The sequence below is a fragment of the Seriola aureovittata genome, chromosome 10, assembly GCF_021018895.1.
Source record: "Seriola aureovittata isolate HTS-2021-v1 ecotype China chromosome 10, ASM2101889v1, whole genome shotgun sequence".
NCBI classification, from domain to species: domain Eukaryota; kingdom Metazoa; phylum Chordata; class Actinopteri; order Carangiformes; family Carangidae; genus Seriola; species Seriola aureovittata.
In genome coordinates this window covers 20282501-20302518 of record NC_079373.1, presented here as the reverse complement: position 1 = coordinate 20302518, position 20018 = coordinate 20282501, and the positions used below count along the sequence as shown (strand labels likewise).

The window sequence follows — 20018 nt, the reverse complement described above, 5'->3', positions numbered from 1 at the left end:
CGTGCACAGAGAATTTACAAGTATAAACAGACCAAATCAAGCAGAAAACAAACAATAATTCTGTTCAATAAGCTCAAGGTAGTCTGCATGTCTTGAATTTGTCCTTGAAAGTGGGTCTTGAACAGAGCAAGACTTTAAAGGCGCCATTATTGCCATTGCCAGAAGCAAGCCACCACCAATAGCCTCTACATAGTGACTCAGCAGCGGCTGGTAATGCTGCTGCTCTTTGTAGTGTACTGAAGCTCTGCAGATTCATACACACTTGAAAATAGCTGTAAAATCAGCTGAGCGAGAAGACTATTTTTAACACTGGGAGCACAAAACAGATAACTCATAAAAGGCATCTACAAAAACGAATACACTTCTGGAGCGTCACCTTCAATAACTGCATCGCTTCATTCAGGCAGATGGCCTCTGGCTTGGCCCAGGAGAAAACTCCCAACTTAATTACAGCCTACACTGGTACCTTCATCAAGTCAACATGCTATTATAACATGGCCCATAGGAAAGGACTTGGGAAGCAAACCCAAAACTTTCTCCTCTGAAGGCTCGTCTGTGCTGCACATTCTCCACACAGCTACTTGTCTGCTGTGCCAAGTGTTTGAACCCCGAGGGATGTACCACACAGCTGGGCAGATGCACGCACACATGTGCACACTCTGAACACACCAAATAATGTGCTTCACCATTAATAGTAGGGAAACTGAAAAAGAGGGACTTGCGTCATACAGTTGCCTGTTTGTTGTTGGCCTTATTTCACAATTTTGTAAGGAAGTTATAAATAATCACAAGAACAAAGCATGGAAAGAAGCCACAGCATTTGGTATGCTGTGCTCCGCAGAGTCTTCTATACATAACTGTGAGAGTCTAGGCTGTATCAGTTCACACACAGTATCAGACAAAGGGTGAGTAGTCAGTGTTAATAAGTGTGTGGTTCTATGTTCACTGAAACATATATTATACTCATCAATGTGACTTTGGCTGCAAACAACAACACATTTTAAATACTACAGTTATATTAAAAGACAACAAAACACTATATAGACAAGCTCTGTAGGAGACCATGTTTGTGAGAGGAACATGCTGATGTTTGAGGTCATAGTGTGCTACACGACCCCAAAATGTCACCTCGTCTCAGCAGACCCCCACAGTGACAAACTGATTCATTTTAGTCCCATTAAGGACGATTCGACATGCATGAATGGATGACAAAACATCCAGCTAATTAAGACAAAGACTACCATTGGCAGGTGATTGATGATAATGCTGAGAATTGTACTGATGATGACCATGAGAATGATGAGGATGATGATGATGATGGCAGTTGAGGACAAGAACAAGGAACACAGACAGAAAATATTAATTGGAACCAAAAAAAATAAAAATTCCTGTCTTTCACACTGAAGCACAGTGTTCACAATCCTTGCTGAAGTCTAATCTCAGCTTCATGAGGATAATAATATTTCCATAAAAAATAGAAACAAAACCTTATAAAATAAAAACAAAAAAACTGTGCTATACCAAAGCTGAACCATGTTTGTAGAGAGACCTGGCTGGTTTAATAATTAACCAGGCATGATCTTAATTCTTGAGGGCTTATCGTAGGTAATGACAGTCAGAGCTCAGCACGACAGACAGCAGCCACGAAAAGAGCAAGTGAGACTGGTCTAAAGTGAGGCTGACATTACAGTAGACTAAAACTGACAAAGGCCTTGAAGACGAAGCAGCGCTGCCACCTGTCCCCGGAAACACGAGTGTGTCACACTCGACTGGCCACTCATTGTTGGGCCTGTCTCTGAAACTAAGCACTGAGACCCATGTAGAGGGACACCTTCAAATATCAGGTCACAAGAGCAGAAATGTCAAGTGCTCTGCTCATGTAAATGTGTTCCAGTACAGGTTTTCTTAACGCTTCCTCATCTCACTCTCCCAGTCAGTCAATGAGTCACATTTTCTCTATCAGTAGCAGGTGAATCATTTTCACAACAAATCCTCATTTCACTGGCAACAAAAACTCATTACAAAAATTAATTGTATTAATACAATAACAGTCTGACTTAATTTTTGTAATGTCAGCTTTTTTGTCAGCTTTTAAAGGCTGCTAATTAGCAGCCTTTAAAAGCTTTATAAAGACTCACCTAAGTAGCTTAAACAAAAAATATTATCCTGATTCCTAAAAAAGTTAAAATACTCTGTGTCAGCTCCACATAAAATGCATGAATGGAAAAATATTTCTCATTACTGTGACAACACTGAAGAATTAATGCAGTGAGAGTTTCATTTATTCATTACATGAAAAATCCCAGGCTAATGAGATTCCATTTCCATTCATCAGGCCTTGATGTGTTTTTGAGCCTACACTTGGTCTAATGAATAGCAGCCTTGTACATGGCACCGAACTAAATTTGCATTTGACCAAATTGACTAATTAACAAACCCTACAAGTCTCTAGTAATTTACTCAGAGCCTTCTACTAGATATGGCTATAAACAAGTCGTTATTGCATCTGGCGAGTAAGTGGAAGCATTATGTGGGAGTAGATTTTAAAATACCTATGTTGTTCCCTACAAGGTGGTGTAAAGTATCTTTTTTTCAATAAAAAAAGTTGCTTTGACTTTAGCATTTACTACAACTTAGCTAAACCATATTGCTTTGGGACTTGTGTGAACATAACACAAGTATCAGTGTTTGGATGTTCATGCATGAACATTTTACTAAGATTTTAGAAATTCCAAGAACTGACGCAAATATTTTTGAATATAGCTTTGAAAAATGAAAAATCTACAAAGTTAACTATTAAAAACTGTGAAAATTGAGAATGGATAATAATGTACAAGGTTTCTATTTTATGCAAATAATGGTGACTTCAATAAAAGCCTGCAACAATGAACACAAGCATGTAAAATTCATAAAAGTGAGATAAAATTTAATTTTGGCTTTACTGTCCTCTCATGACAACTGATCCCAAGGCTGAAACAGAGTTAACCTGATAATGCCTGTCTGCAGACAGCGCTTTGCTGATTCCTGGAATTGAATCACAGAAAATACCTTCCCCTGGTCTCCTTTACTCAACTAGACTGTGCACTCACATATAAAAGAAAGGGGAATAAGGCAATGCTGCAAACCTAATCGGTGTCCTTTAACACAGTGAAATATTTGGCGATGTCAGAGTTGACAGATGAAGCTGTTATGATGGCAGCAGCATTTGCAGTAGATGAAAAGGACAACAAACATGTTTCTGTATGTATTTGCTTTAATGCAAGTTGAAGGATCCCAAATAATATGATTTGTAGTTGTATTTGAATATGCTCATCTTTTGAGTGGAGGAGACAGTGTTTCCAGGCCAAAGGCTAGCTGCATGGGTCTCAGTACAAACCAATAACATATGTACAGAAAAACACACACCACAAAGATATAAGGTCCAACTGCATTGTTCAATGGTGATTGCTGATGGTATTTTCTAAGGACCAACCTACCATTAATTATCAGAATAAGGTCACTGCAGCAGGCAAACACTTGGTATCAGCCAAGCAGCTGTGCTTTCACCACATAGAATAACGCACACATGCGCATATATATTCCTATGTGTGTTGAGAAACCTGAGATACCAATTACAGAGCCCTCTAATGATATCATTTCCTATGTTTGCCAGACTCCTTATTGCAAAAAAGAAAAAGTCACTTAATGGTTGTGTAATTTGAAAAAAAAAAAAAAGAGAGAAGAAGAAAGGGTCTGTTGGTATTAATGCTTGCTAACTACAACCCCACACATGGTTCTGTTTTCAGTTGAGCCCCTTGCGTGACTGGCTCTTTTCAGTTGGCAGGAGCTGCGTATGCTGAGTGCAGTCGAACAATCAAGATATGGCTGTGTTGACATTTGGTTTATCTGGGAAGCTTTTAAGATGGGAAAGATTCCATTGTTTTTATCAGTGGGGTTCAATTAGATCAAGCTCTCTGCCAAAGATCAAGCAGCCCCCCCCCCCCCCCCAAGAAAAAGATTGTTTGACTCCATAAGGGGTGCATTATCATAAACCTGCACCAGTTGCTTTCCGGTTGCACCCACTTGTCATATTCAACCTACAGCAAGCAGTACAAGATTAAAGAACAGCTTTAGATCAATAAAGCAAAGGCTATAATTAGAAACTAAGTTTGAATGCTAATCAAAATCTTGCTCATGATCTAAGAGATCAATAAAGAAAAAGCACCACACAAAGTTTTGTAGTTGGAGAGGTTGCCAAAATCTACCGTAAACTAATTCATCTGATTTGGCTAAAATTGAGCATGGGAATGGAGACTGACTGAGGTCATGCCTGCACATCAAATATTCATGTGATCCTTGTTTTGTTTTCCTGAGGGAACACTTTTTTAGAGAAACAGGGGTAGCAGGATAAGGGGGAGGGGAGGAGAGTAGTACGAGAGTCCAACTAAGAGGAAGAGAAGTCACAGACGGAGAGTGAGGGAATCTGAGTTAAAGGTATAGTTAGCTACAATATTTTCTGTGAATCTTCTGGTATTTGCAGCATGCTGGGCCACTGTATAAGAGATTTAAGAACTTAAGTTCATAAAAGCTCCACAACAGACAAACAAACTGACAGGGGTCTCCCCACAATGAATGATTGGTATGATTGTGTGATCAGTTTCAACAAGTGCATTATGGTGGTGCAGTCTGTCTTTCTTTAAGAAAAGCCCTGCACTACCACACACACAGGGACAGGCATACACACCCACACACAAATCTGGATACACTCCTTCACTTTCTGCAGTACTGATTTTCTTCGAAAGACAGGAAGGCAAAGACTTGTAACCAGAGAAGCCCACAGGACTGTGTCACTCACCAACCTCCTCTACTCTGCTTCAATCCTCCCAACACAGGCCACTCTAAGGCTTTGGGTCCTGGGAGAACAAAAACTGTCTACTGGGTTCAGTTAAGGTGTCTTGAGAGTAACCTGTTTTCTATTCTGCCTGAAAGTCCATATGTGAGCAGAAAAGGGAAATATCTGTGTAGGGTTAGACTAAATACTAATGGAAGTAGCAGGGATGTTGAGAGGTGGCTCAAAAGAAGCCGGGCTGAACTGCACCATCTGCTCTGATAAATATATAAATAATCAGCTGCAGTTCATCGGAGCACATAGTGATTTGGGCTCAGCACAATATGGACTCAACGTTGCCTTCTGTCAAATTGTGAACTTTGCAATGCACATTTCAAGCTCCCAACACTGACAGGCTGTTAGCCCAGCAAACTGTAAGCACAAACAGGGGGATCTATTTGTAATAAATAAAGCCTTACTATAGGATTGTGTATGAACAACTTTTCCGTAAGAAAACGGTTATTGGTCAGCTCACAGTGTCAGAAAAAGCTCTAGTATTCTGCATTTGGTGATTATCTAACAACACAAATTCTCTATGTGCCTAAACGATGTTAAATGAGTCTGACATCATACAAGACTAATAAACAGACATTTTCTAAGATAAGGATTTTGAATATATAGAACTAAAAATCAAATATTAGCTGTAATCATTATATCCATAAAATTACTCTTGAGGTGTTTCAGTCCATGATTAAATAAGGTTGTTGCTCTAAACAATACTCATGCCAAGTTTGGACACTTGTAGGATGCAGAAACTTAAATGGAAAATTGCCTTGGTAAAACTGAAAAAAGGTTACACAAAATCACTAACAGATGTACATTCACAAGCCCCCACTATGGTACCTTCACATCACAACCTAGCAGTATGATCTAGGTAATAGTGGACAACTGGAAAAAATTATGTCAGTGAGATTACAGCTATCCTCAGAATAGCTGACTATATAATAACTTTGACGTGTGAACGTGATATTACAAATGAAGGACACTGATTATAATGTGGAAGAGTAACAAAACACTGTTTTAAAAATGTGTCAGCCTGCTATCATTGACCCACCCTTGACCAGCGGACGAGCTTCCACTGCTCTCAACATGGCCAAATAATGCTGGGACAGCCCATCAGTAGACAGGCACGGTCGGCCACCGGCTGCTTTCCAATAGATCTGTATGGTTAGGCTGCAGCCCTGGTGCATGCAAAAGCACCCAGTGTTTGGCTTTTGATGGGTTCTACCCATTGATCTGCAACTGGCTCCCAGCTCTAATGAATAATGAATGGCCATATTGTCATCCCACACAGATCTCATTTCACAGGGCAATGGACTGCACTGGTAATTAGCCAGGATGTTGCTGGCCTGCAGCTTGTTGTGTTGAACTTGCCAGTCACTGTGGTGCAGAGAGAGACTGTTGGGGCAAAATTGCAAGGGCACTTTATGGCATTACATATAAAGTTTATAATTATTATAAGATTGCTCGTTTTAGATCTAGGGTTTATATGTAGAACTTTTTCGTCCAGAATTAAAAATTAAGCAGAGGACGAAAAAGAGCAAGAGAAGCAGAGAAGTAAGAAAGAGGGACATTACTGTATGATGTCGGGTCTGGAGGAACAATTATATGTACATCTCCTTGCTCTATTTGACCTAGAAACTATAAAGTGTGCTTCTTTGAGTCTGGAAGAGGAAAGCTGTAAGACTGATGATTTCACTGCTGAAACAGACCGTGGAAACACAGTTGACATCCTGCATATGTCATACAATAAGTAGGGATATTAGGGATATTCCTAGTTTGGGACAAGAAGTTTACCATAAGGTTTACAGTTTTATGAGTTAATTTTGCCTCACCCATTCATTAGAGCTTTAGGTATAACTTACAAATGATACCGTTTTATTTATCTTTTTAAACTGCAGTATCATGCAACAGTTTTCTTAGCTTAACTAACTTAGCTCTGTATGTATAAAACTTTTTCAACAGTCTCTGTCAGTATTTGACTTTCCATAGTGAGATTGATTTACAAATCTGTTATACTGTATGTAAGACTTTACAAACAACAGAGTCTTATTGTACAGTGTTATAATTTTCATACATATTACTCTTAGATAAAAAAAAAAATACTCATCCCAACTTTTGATGTTCCCATTACACCGCATTAATGTTCACCCAAATTTAGAGTGCTTAACAGGCTAATTCAGAACAGCATGCAGTTGTCTGAAGCCTGTCCAACCACGGCTGATAAATGTATTCTCATGTGATGCAGTGGTTTGCCACAGAAGAAATGTCTATGAGATGCTCTTCAAAGTTTTGCCTTAGCTTGGTGTGATCATCAAAACCATGAGGATAAATCAACTAAACCCAGCCGCTCTGCTTTGGTGGAAGATATCTCCCCATAAGAGATGAAGCAACCCTGATATATGAAGTATTCCTACGAAAATAGAGAAGATTACAGGCAATAAAATGTGTGCTAACTTTCAATATTTCCCCCCATTCTATTACACAGGATGAGCCACTCAGTAAGAAAAACATCACCAGCCCACTTCTTAGTCACCAGTCAAATGAGCAAGAGACCGGGAAGAGAATGAGACAGGAAATCTGACATCTTTCATTTGACATGAAAACAGAAAAAACCTTTTACAGGTTTTGCTGTACAACTGTCCTTGGATCAAAAAGACAAAACGTGGGAGATAAAATACTTTAAAAATATATCAAAGTGGATATGCACTTTAAACCCCGAAAGCAAAAAAAAAGGAGCAAAAACAGCCACAGAAACTTCTTTGTGGTTTCTAGGAATAGAGTAATACCACAACTGTCCAAACCATCAGGCCATATCATCCACTACAAGTACAGTGTAGCTTTACGAGAAGCATTGTGAAAGAAATAGAGGATCAAATTAAAATCTGTGAATGGAGGTGTTATCATATGAGTGAGAGTTTAAGATATTCTAATTCCTGATTTCCTGAACAAGGCTTTCACCCTGGCAATTACTGCATAATCCTATTACCACATAGTATCATGAGTTTTTGGCTGCCTTTAAAATGGGTTCTTTACACTGGGCAATGTGTGGGGGGAGGGGAGTTGGTGGGATCATGTCATTATCTATAAAAGTAAGCCCCGGGAAAACACCCATCAAGTGGTTGGATTTAGACCCTTTCTCTTTCTCTAATTACTGAAAATTGGTTTAACTCTACAGTCTGTGTAGGGATAGAGCCACTCTGCCTCTCATGAAAATCCTGAATCGAACATATGAATGTCCTCATTAGGAATATCACAGCTATCCAAGGTCACACAGAAACCTTAACTTTTCACATGAAAATCAAGACATTAGTAAATTCATACTGAGCTAAACTACCAATGAAACTGTACAGTGCTAAAGTAAAGGCAAAGCAAAAAGAAGTTGCTCTGCTAGGGCTATATATTATCTATCACTTCATTTCTTCTGATTAAGGAAAAGACAAGTTTTAAATAGAAGAGTTGGCAGCAGTGGCCTGAAGGTTAGGACAGCAACTGTGTGACTGGAAGGTCACAGGTTAAGTTGGCCTTGAGCAAGGGACATAATAACCCCAACTGCCCCAGTGCAGCTGCTCAGTGGTACACAAACAAGACTGCAGTTGTATTAAGCATCTCTTTGATGTGACTGTGTGTAATTGTGTCAAGTATTGCAAAATAAAATATGACGGTTCAATTTTTTTGGTCATTTGATTCAACCTTGTACTGGACAAGTGGTAAAGAGAGTGAATAAACTATATCTATTAAAACAAAGATCTTGATTACGCCCAGGCTGGATCTTGGATGCCATCAACACATTCGACTGCACACACAAACAAACACAAACACACTCCACAACTTTACGTATCTTTCATGGTTACTTTCAGTTTAGTGCAATTTACGTAGCTATTCATACACCATAAAAATGCTGGGTTGTGTTTTTGTCTTCAAAATGATCTCCATAGTCATTTTTCGTTTGCATTTTCAATTGCAAGGTTTCTATTACTTGTCAATGCAATGTTAAGTGAATGTTGTACAACATAATGATCTGTGTCAGTTATGTAACACAAGAGACAAATTAGTGGATCATGTTAGGTGAGTCAGCAAAAGGTATTCTCTTACCTGCAGCAGGTGAGTCAGCTGCGATCAGTGCTACCCACACCGTCATCCCCAGAAACACTGCACGCTGGCCATGGACGTGCATAAGAGCCTTGAGCATCAGCACCAAACCCACAGAGGAGACTAAACCTGCCATGGTACGGCGGAGGTAAAGTCAAGGCATTTCATCCAGTTAGGAAGAGAAGATTCATGCCAAAGAGACGATCAAGGTTTATTTGGGATTGCCTGGTTTGGTCTCTTTTAGTTCAAGGCCCCTCCTTCCATATCATGTGCTTGCAGTGAAGAATAGCTGTAGAAAACAAAAGAGTAACAGTGTGACTGTCAAAACAAAGCATTTAGCAATATTACTTAATAATCCATGAAGTACACATAAGCACATGCTTGATTTAAATTATTCAAAACCTTAAAACATTATGGTTACATTCCCAAAGCAGACAATAACGGTAATACCCATTTCTATGTTTCATTTTACTGGGAGGTCTCTCTTTCTCTCTCTCTCATACACACACACACACACACACACAGACAGACACAGACACACACAGACAGACAGACAGACACACACACACACACACACACACACACACACACACACACACACACACACACGGACAAGAAGATATGCCAACTTCACATTCCATATTTAAAATATAAATAAGACATTTTGGGGGTGGACACAGGTTGGTCTTATGCTTATGTATTGTGAAAAAAAAACTTGACACATTTCATGCACATGGCCAACCAGGTCATTATAAGGCAGCGTATATAACATCAAATCAGCATAAATGAGGGTTTGTCCCCCCATTTGATAAACTAGACATCCCTACTTACTCCACATAGGCCAATAAACAGGTAAGGTGGTAAAAAGGGAAAAGAGCACTGCACATAGAGCCAGCACAGACTTCATTCCCCGGCTGTACGGCTAGCTTTCAGTCGCTCTGTCAGCAGCTCTCATCATGACACAGTCTCTTGTCCTACATCCCGTCCCGTTGCTTGCAAGCTTAACGGTCATCCCTCCTATGAGTGCCACAGCAAAATGCTAAAAGCGGGTTAGCCAACATACTTTAGTGATATTACCCATAGCTACCTTTGAGTGCACAGATAACACGATTTTTTTTTCTCTCCTTTCCCTCCAGCCATTCCTGTCAGCCAGCTCATAGCTGCGCATTCATACTTACCAAAAAAAGGGAGCTCAAACTCTGTCAATTCCTTTGTCTGAGTTACGAGAAAATTTCCTTCGAAGAAATAAAATGCTGCCCAAGGCTTCGTCATTAACCCTCATATAACCACCTGTCTGCGTTTTAAGTTATTTCAGTGCAGACATATTGAACGTTAGCTGGTGGTAGCTGGTTTTCATCTGACACTCTTTTGGTAACAGTTACCTTCTCTCGTCCTGAGGATTGGGTTAGCCCCGCCCCTTGGAAGATCTGATTAGTTTGTAATTTATCGAAACCCGCTACCATTGGCTGAAGCCCTTTTCTATCAAAATGGGCTTTTAAAATTAGGTTGGTCCTCTTCGACTGGCGTCTGCGGCTTCCACGGCAACGTTACCTCATGCAATGAAGCACTTAACAAGGTATATCCATGGATGGATATATCACCGTCAGGCTTTTTATTGGCTGAGTAGAATTTATCTTCTTGTTATGCTGCAATAAATCATTTCAAAAGTTACAAAACTGACTATTTTGCTGTAAGAATCCTTTTTATGTACATCTTACTGGTTGTACTCCTGTGCCTTTTACGTTACATTTGCATCACCATATATAAGCCTATTTAAGCGCAGTGTTTATTCTCAAATTCTGACAGACACAACGATGATCCATAATTCGTTTAGACTGCAATGCATTATATCCATCAGGGAGTAAATTCTCCAAATTCTAAAGAGCTTGCAGGCCCGAGGTGTGACATGATGGTGCATTTTGCACACATCTTGCATAGCAAGGTTTTGTGGGTGAAAATAAATGGAGATGATCAGCATAGCCTAATCACGTCACAGCCAGTCCATGTAGACCTACATCAACATTTTGGTGCACACTGCCACCTAGTGGCAGTATAGTAGCCCATGACTCATGTTGCTGATGACAAATCAGTTTGGATTTCACTTAACTTCCTGTGTGTGCTATGGATCACTATGTCATGAAATCCTTATGTCTCTTATCAAAACATGACAGAATAGTTCTATATTGCATTGAATTGTATAAAATCACACTTATTTTGCCAGAAGCAACTGGAGATGGCACGGTTTCAGTCAGCGGTGTAATGTAACTCACTATATTTACTCAGCCAACAGTTTTTAAGCACAATTTCGAGCGTCTTAGAAATATTGTACTTTTTACTCAACTTGCTACATTTATCTATAACTGCTACAGTTACAGATTACTCTGCTGGTTTCAGATTTTACAAAATTTGTAATGAGCTTATGCAGCACTTGCAACAGATTAAACTACCCACGGACAGTATGTTAATTAGATAAAATATTTCTACCTCAACCAACAGAAAAAAAACATTACATTTCTTGAATTCAATCTTTTAAAGTTGGTTTACAATCACTTTTAAAGTTCAAATGCCAAACAATGTAGTTTGTTTGTTTTTTATTGTGTATCTTTATTTCCTTTCTGATGTATAAAAAGAATTAATATGCCCTAGCATACACAACAAACCTCAAGCGCACACACACACACACACACACACACACACACACACACACACACACACACACACACACACACACACACACAGCAGTAGAACAAAGGACACCGGTGCCGTGACTTAACAGTTTAATGTAAATCCAAGACAAAGTGTGATTACATTTCTACACATATACAATATGCATATGTGAGCATACAAATTCTCATTAATAACTCGATTCACCTCGGAGACCGAAAAAATGATCAAAAGTAACAGTGAATAACAAGCTATAACATAGTTCACCACAACGCGAGCCCCTTCTCACCCTACAGTTAGTAAAGAGGACAATTAAAATAACTATATTCTTCTATTTGACGAAGCTGTTTGTCTGTTAAAATCCTCCTGTAAAATTTACAATGCTATCATTAGTTTTTTCGAAGCCTAATATAAATTCACTCCATTTTTCTACAACGAAAATGATTAAGAGAAGCACACAACATCATAATGGTAACACAAGCGCTTAGTAGCAAGTACTCAACTTGTTAGGAGGTTTAATTAATCCTTCTTCTTATTGTCATTATTATATTTATTTAAACATTCTATAAAGCCAGTAAAATATCCATTCTCATAACATACTTAATAATATTAGGCTAAGGAACAGGGTATACATAGAACGCTACATCAACAGATTGAAATAATGAGACATCACACCCCGATAAACAAAAGTAAATAAGAAAAGACAATTAACAAAGAAGTATATTAGGAAATACTGCAGCACACATTAGCTTTATCGACAAAGAATGAGATTTTACACCATCGAGAAACCATACAGCAATGGACACAAAAGGGGGTCAGGGTTTGATGCACTCTTAGGTCTTTAGAAAATGTAAATAAACTGATGTATCACTTGCAAAAAGGTTGCTGTGCAATAGCTATCTAAGCACTCCAGCTACACTAATTCACAATTATAATTTTGAGGACTTACTAAAAGGGATTGTGACTTTGACATGAACTCTAGGGTAAGATGGATATTTTTGCAGTGTAAACAGGCAAATCTGTATTTGAACCCAGCTTTGGTCTACCACTTCCAGATTCCGTTTGTTCAATTTAACACTACAAAAATAGCTGACTTTGGCTAGAGAGCTCTCTGCAATTAGTCGGAAAAGCAACATTTTCCATTCATGTAAATTAGGATCTAAACATCTTCAAATTGGGGATTTAAAGGTGGTGGAAATTAATTCACATCCTTGCCTGGTTGTGCACAAATTAGAATAAACAAATATGGTAGGGAAAAGAATAATAATTGAATCAGTTTTGGTTCTTAAATTCATACGTTGCAATCACCTGACAGCCTCGATCAGTGATGGCATCAAACCTTGACCACCTCACCCTGAATTCCCCCAAGGAATAGCCAGCAAAAGGAGCAGATCTCCTCAACAAAAGTTAAAAAAAAAACAAAAAAAAAACATACACTCATATCCAAAAGGGCTTTAAGAATGCTTGTGTAGTTAGATTATGAATTTCCTGGTGGCACAAAGTACATCAGCATATGATTAATCCACCTAACACCTGCTCCTAACCCTTTTGTACTTTGGGAAGCAGCTGCGACTTTACCAAATGATTTATTTTTTTTATTACCTGTAAGAGTGTGTGGGTTTCTGTTGCAGGCTGTCTGTTCACTTCTTGCTTAGCTTCAAGTCACCTTAGAGGAGTTTGTCTGAAGAAGACTAATGTATAGCACTGTGTGCCATGCTCTCAGGAATGTTTCTTGGTGTTGCCAAAGCTCCAGGAGGACTATTCACAACAACACCATGAGCAGAGTTGGAAGTTTTGAGTGTATTTAATAGGAGAATGCCAGGCTTCATAGAGAGTGAGATGCTGCCTTATTCAGTTTTCTCTGATTTAAATGTCACCTTAAAGCTTTAGAGGTATTGTTGGTTATTTGGAAGGCAGTACTCTAACAATAAAGTCGCTAGCTGGGAAGGCTATGCTCACCTCAACAACACAAAACATTTTTACACTCTACTTAAGCACATTTTGGTAATTGTAAGGTCACTCGATCTACGTTAATGCTCACATTTCTGATTCCCCTTCTTTTTTCTTTTTTTTTATAAAACACAAAACATTGGTTATGTGAAACAGCGTGATAGACAAAGGTATCATACATGTCAAGTTATTTCCCACAATGTTGCGCATATAGGGCTTCTCTTAATTGGATGCTTCATTTGAGAAAATAGTGATTACTCTATAAACCCTAATCATGAGGACAGTGGTAATTTTACATTATTTGTCTCATATGGGATTTTGCTGGAGATCAGATGTATAATTATTGCATCATGCATGGCCACAAACAGTGTAGAAATTAAATTAAATGGTCACCCACTGAGAAAGATCTAAAGCCATTTCAGATGTCGCAGGTCACATATTACATTCATTTTTGCGCAGGTGACCGTGGTTTTAAAGGTATAGTTGGTACTTTTTTTTTTTTTTTGATTAATTCATTTTTACAGGTCATTCTATTCCATGGCACGCTAATGTAAAACAAACTTTTTTTTCCTTTTTTCTTTTTACAAATTCATTTTCTTACAACACCAATAAAGCTACAACATGAACAGCGTAAAAAATAACTGGCTTATAAAACAATTTGGAGAGAGGTTAGACAAATATCGATCATTCAGTCTCGACAGGGGCCAAGTGTGAAGAGTAATGAAAGTAAATACAGAGAAAGCTTCAAAACAGACTGCAGCGCTTCTCATAGCTGAATGTCTAAATTCTAAACAAACTCAAGACTGTGCTGTATACATGAAGTACGTTAAATCCTCCCTGTGTACTTGTACATCTTATGCACACATGCACTTGGTTGGGGTGGGGGTGGGGGGGTTAAAACAACATGACCAGAAGTTATTGCCTATATGCTCTAGCAACGTTGTAGAGGATTGCTTGTACTGTACTGTGCTGTGCTGTACATGGTCAATCAGTTTAATTCTTTGGTGGGAGGAGCGGAAAAGTCAGAGCGTGACGACACCGTCCCCGTGCTGACAAGAGTGGGGACAGGACAGCAGTGTAGCATGGGTAACGCCAAATTCCCTCAAACAGTGGAATGTTTCAGTAGTCTGTCTCATAACAGAGGAGCCAAAAGATTTCAATGGAAAAATCATCTCCCTTCTGCGCGTGTGTGCTTAGGCCCCAATGACCTAGAGGAAATTAAGTAGATCAAATAAAATAAAAAGACAACAACAGAACAGAGAAGAATGATGTAACCAGCAACGTACTATGTAATCACATCTTTAAGTGCCCGGACCCAAGGCTTTGCATGCTGGAGCTGACGGGGAGTGGAGAGTTATTTTGGGGAAACAAGTACCAGGATGAAAGACCACTCTGGGGTGTGGCACCCTCAAGCCAAGTATGTATCTATAAGAGCCCCATTGGATTATCATCAACTCAACACTTACTATCATCAGCAGTGTTGCAACACTTTACACAGGTGCACCCACCTCCACGGAATACTAAATATTACTGTACACCAACCCCCAGGTTACAAAATAGAAATGAGCCTGACATATAATAAAAACACACACACACACTCTGATAAAACATCCACGAGAATTATTGCAACAATCTCTAAAAATAAACACAACATGTACTACAGCCATGTCAAAAAAGTTCAAGATAATGTTAAGTTAAAAAAAAAAAAAAAAAAAAAAAAAAAATCACTTCAAATGCAAGTACTATGGCATACCAAGAAGGAGAGGGGAAGGCTTTCACTAAAACCACCAGCAGTTCTGATGTGCCCATGTTCAAGAGGACAAAATGAACAGAGGAGATTATTTGTATCATCGGCTACAAGAATAAATGATGTCTGTTAAATCAAGCAGCAAACACACAAAGCGACAGCCCTATTGGTTCTCTACGTGTTCAGGTATCCCATCTGGCTGGCGTGGCGATGTCTGTGGTGTATCGGGTTCGAAGACAAATGGACAGTGGCAACAAATCGTCCACAAGGTGCCCTTCCAGGTGTATGCTGTGGCATTTCCCTTCTGTTCTGTTCCTGCAGCTCTGCGATGCTACCCAAACCTCAAACGCAAACAAGTAACTTCCAATTATCTTTGCTGGAGAAACGAACAGCAACAGCAAGCAAAAAAAAAAAAAAAAAAAAAGACGACAACAAAAGGATTCATGTCAGAATTCGAAGTGTGCATTCAAGGTAAGGTAGTGCCCCCTTGCGGCTCCTACCAACCACGCGGGCTCAGTGTTACTATCAACCTGCTCAGTGCCAACTTGCTACCATTTTAGTCCCATTTAAGATAGAGAGTTTCACCGTGCCCTCCACAGTCCCTACCTAAACTGACCCTATGCTTTCAACCAGCCCCCCTCACTCGTGCCTACACAGTATCTCGCTCAAACAACCCTCGATACTCTGTCTCTTTGCTGCAGCCAGGCTACTTCCATAGCCTCACAGAATCACCCTCGTGGCAACAATCACTTTCTGTCAGGCCCTTCTTTCGGACTAGCTTTTATCCTTTAAAAAAAAAAAAAAAAAAAAAAAAACGACTGCTACTGTGTCGCAAACATTTTACTGTAACTCATTCCCTGTACATGAAAACTGAGTTAATATCTCTGCTCTGTAATCACGATGCATGAATTCCCTTGTATGAGTAAAAAAAAAAAACAACAAAAAATACCAACAACAAATATGTTCCAAACTAAAGCAACATTTTGGGTGCCACTGCGATAGAGGTTTACAGCTACAGCTATACTGTACATTTTCATATTTACATTAATATCCAGAGCAAATGTAACAACAATTTATCTATGACTTTGGTAAGTACCCCAGGCAAGTTATCTCATGCACACATCATAAAATAGCTCAGCGTGATACCAACTCTGACATTAATCTTCATCATCTATAGTCAGCTGTCATCAGGGACGAGAAACAGCAAGGAACGAGCCTACACCTGGAAGAGAGCTACAACTGCCCCGACTCGGGTGTCAAACCAGGGAAACATGTCTCTCTAAGTATAGCTATAGTCTCGTGTGGCTTTCAGGATCCAAGCCAAGTAAACTGTGTCATTATATCTGTAAGGCACTACGAGGGAACAATGGTCAAAACCTAACGACTGAAGAGGGTTTTGAGGAGGTGGACTACACACGCATGGCTGACAGTAGCACACACAGACAATCACGTTGTACATGCCTATGTTATTATAACCACTTTGTGCAATCACATTGAAAAAAGAGGAACAAAAAAAAAAAAAATCTATTGGTATCAGGAAAAAAAAAAATCTTAAAACAAACAGGTGCAGACTGCTACATTCTAAGAACGGGGCCCAGCTAAGACACCTAGCTAAAACTGAATTATCGTCGTAAAAGGTGAAACAAAAAAAGGAAAAATATCTATAAATACACTAAAAAGTTTGTTGTCTTCTGTTGGTTATATTTCCAGAAGCCTCCTCGAACCAGAGAAGGTGGAGCGGGGGAAGTTGCCTCTCCTTTCTCCCCACACCATGAATGATTTGGAAATATTAAGACAGTTCAAGGCCATCAATATTTTTTTCTTTGAAGAGCAGCAGGTTTCCGTATTTCACCTTCTCCCAAAACTCTTGGGATTCCAAACTTCCAGTCAGTAACCCCTGTTCAACAGTCACTTCCCAAATTTAAGAGGGGAAAATAAAAGAAAACAAACCAGAAAACCTCCACTGTCCCAAAAGGCCTCTTTCAAACCTCCCTGTAAAACTAATGAGACATTACTTTCCTCATAAAGTAAAGCGAAGAATAGACAAATCAAAGCAAAAAACTGGCCCTTTCAGGAAGGAAAAAAACAAAACTGAAAGAAGACATCTTGAACTGTACCCCTCTGAAATTCATCTTTCCCTTCTAGAGAGGCTGTGAATCTTTTGTTTCTTTTTCTCTCTGTCGTTACATCTTCAAGTTATATGTGACAGTTTCATAAGGATTGCATGTTCCTCTGTCTTTGTTTATGTCTGAGGTTGAGGAGAGGATGTTCAGGATGTCAAAGGGGCTCAGGGGCGGGTGGGCTCAGGAGGGAGGGGGAGCAGCAGTGCTGGGTCAGGCTCTCCAGTGTCAGTCAGTGTCTTCTCTAGAGGTAAGGGTACTGGTTGACCTTGGTGGGGCTCAGCGGGTATCCAGTGTAGACAGTGGAGGCGGGCGAGGCGCTGATGTAGGCCTGGTGGGCGAACTGGGCCTGGTACTGACTGTGGTGCAGGGTGGGCGAGGGCAACACACGGTGGCCCATGCTGACTGGGACCTGGTGGACGATGCTTGGTGGGTAGCTTCCGTGCTGGACCGCATGGCGCGCAGAGCCTTGCGACGCAACCAGGTGGGCCACGGTGCCGGTGGAGCCCAGAGCGGCAGGAGCCGTGTAGGTGTAGAGGTGGGGCTGGCTAGGCAGGTGTGTGGCGGCCAAGTGCGGGTGGACGTTGCCCGTGTGAGAGGGGCTGTTGTGATGGAAGGAGTACGGGGCCTGAGTGGCGATGGTGGGGGTGATGTAGGCCTGCTGGCGCCGATGACCTCCGTTTCGCTCGGCTACCATGTGCTGCTGGGCCTGGAAGAGGAGGCGATGGAGATTTAGAGGCCAATAAATCTATTCCACATAAAATTATTTCTTACACACATATTCACACACTGATAGTGTTTTTCATGTCCCTCCATACCTGGCTGAGATTTAGAGGCTGCTGCTGGAGGGGGTGTGGCCCTGAGCGCTGCTGTCTGTAGGACCCGCCTCCAGTCATGCCCCCTGGTACGTGATTATTGCCAGACACCACTCCATTGGAGGATTTGAACTTGTAAGCTGAATTCTGATGGTTCATTGCATCTGCTTAGGAGAGGATACAAGTTAATTGTGAAGCAGCGACTTTAATACCTAACAACATAATAGTTACTGGTTGATGCATGAGTCAAAGTCCCTTACCTGGCATCAGGCGCTCACACTCATTCGGGGCCTCACTGTTCTGGGTTTTGAGAGGGGGGATGATAATGGTCCGGGGGTTCCCATTGTTGTAGTTGTCCAGTATGGTGGTCTTTGTGTCGTAGCTGTTGTTGTTGGGGGGTCTGGACTCCACAGTGTAGGGGCTGTTGTTGCTGGAGCAGTCGGAGTCGGGTGAATCATGGACCGTCACACAACTGATGACATTCTTCCTCTGCTTTGAAGATGAGCTGCAGGAAACAAGGGGGCGAGAGAGAGAGGAGAGTTAATGAGACAAAACTTTTAAAACTATTATGGGGAGGTTTATTTTTTACTATATCTATAATTATCTGTACATTCTTTGATCATACGTCCACCAGCTTAGTACTGACGCCATAAGTTAACACATTACTCAAATGTGAAAACATACATCTGGTTTATTTTCGCAAGTCATAAATCTGTTGTTACCCTCTTTAGTTAACATTCTGTCGCTTCCTACTCACAATCACTTGCTTTGTGTTTCAATTCAACATGTCACACTGGTTTCAGTTCATCAGTTTTATAGCTCTGTGGCTATAAAACCTGATCTGATCAACCGTCACAAAACACTTAACACTCCAGAGATTACCACTGGCCTTGAGTAGCCCAGATAGCATTAAATGACTTGAGACCAAATCACGTTTAATAGTCACATGGTCATCAGTTTACAGAAACATGTGTGTAACACTACTCTGAAACCCAAAACGAGATAACAGAATGAATAAGATGACAGAAAAGTTTGCTTTGTTGGCAATGGTAGGACCTCTGTCCTGTTAAGTCAAAACAGATTTTGAACAAGCCCTTGTAGTCTTTATCCTTTGCTGATCTAAATCTGCAGGCGTTTGCGTTTGTTGTGTTTATTGTGGGAATTCATCTCGCGAGGACAAGCCTGAAAATCTCTTACATCAGCAATCCACAGTAAAACTGACAAGCACTGCAGCGATAAACACACTTTTTAGTCCGCGTAAAAAGAACCACATTAACACTGAACTGACCTGTTGTTCTGTTTGTGGTCATCCTCCTCATCTGTGTCGCTGCTGATGGTAATGATGCTGACTGCGGGGCTGGGCGTGTCAGGGATGATGATGGTCTGTCTGGGGACGTGGTGCTGGTGCTGATGGTCGCGTGTGGTGCTGGAAGCCTGCTCCGCTTCGCCAGCCCCCCACCCGCTGCCCCCGCACGGCTGCGGGGGCGGACAGTTGGAGGCCGAGCTGTTCTGTAGCACAGCGCAACGTGGGGGCGTGTTCTCCTTCACCCTCTTGGAGCGCTGCGGGGACAGCACCGCCTGGGAGGATGACACCTCGTAGGCTGACATGTTCCTGATAGAAAGACAGGGACGGGGTGAGTGTTTTCTAGGTGGTGATAAACACAGATCGGAAACTTCAAAATCAAAAGCTATGAGGCATCATGATCTTGTTGTGATGATCTTTAGCTGCCAGGATGATAGCTTATAGAGCGTCTAGAGCCACC

The 20018-nt window shown here is 40.6% G+C and overlaps 2 protein-coding genes across 9 annotated transcripts in view; both read right to left on the bottom strand.

Moving 5' to 3' along the window:
• The window catches only part of si:ch211-1e14.1 (UPF0606 protein KIAA1549), a 33891-nt gene extending 23569 nt beyond the window's left edge, over positions 1-10322 (bottom strand). For all 5 annotated transcript variants that reach the window (XM_056387733.1, XM_056387736.1, XM_056387734.1 and 2 more), the window contains exons 1-2: positions 10138-10322; positions 8963-9248 (exon numbers count right to left, since the gene is read on the bottom strand). In XM_056387733.1, coding sequence (XP_056243708.1) covers positions 8963-9095 — 133 coding nt within the window. In that variant the 5' untranslated portion in view covers positions 9096-9248; positions 10138-10322. The remainder of the gene's footprint in view (positions 1-8962; positions 9249-10137) is intronic.
• A 1399-nt stretch (positions 10323-11721) lies between these two features.
• The window catches only part of hipk2 (homeodomain interacting protein kinase 2), a 74166-nt gene continuing 65869 nt past the window's right edge, over positions 11722-20018 (bottom strand). For 2 of the 4 annotated variants that reach the window (XM_056386371.1, XM_056386373.1), the window contains exons 12-15: positions 19544-19867; positions 18516-18760; positions 18259-18422; positions 11722-18149 (exon numbers count right to left, since the gene is read on the bottom strand). In XM_056386371.1, coding sequence (XP_056242346.1) covers positions 17685-18149; positions 18259-18422; positions 18516-18760; positions 19544-19867 — 1198 coding nt within the window. In that variant the 3' untranslated portion in view covers positions 11722-17684. The remainder of the gene's footprint in view (positions 18150-18258; positions 18423-18515; positions 18761-19543; positions 19868-20018) is intronic. The other 2 variants (XM_056386372.1, XM_056386374.1) reach the window with 1 other exon arrangement.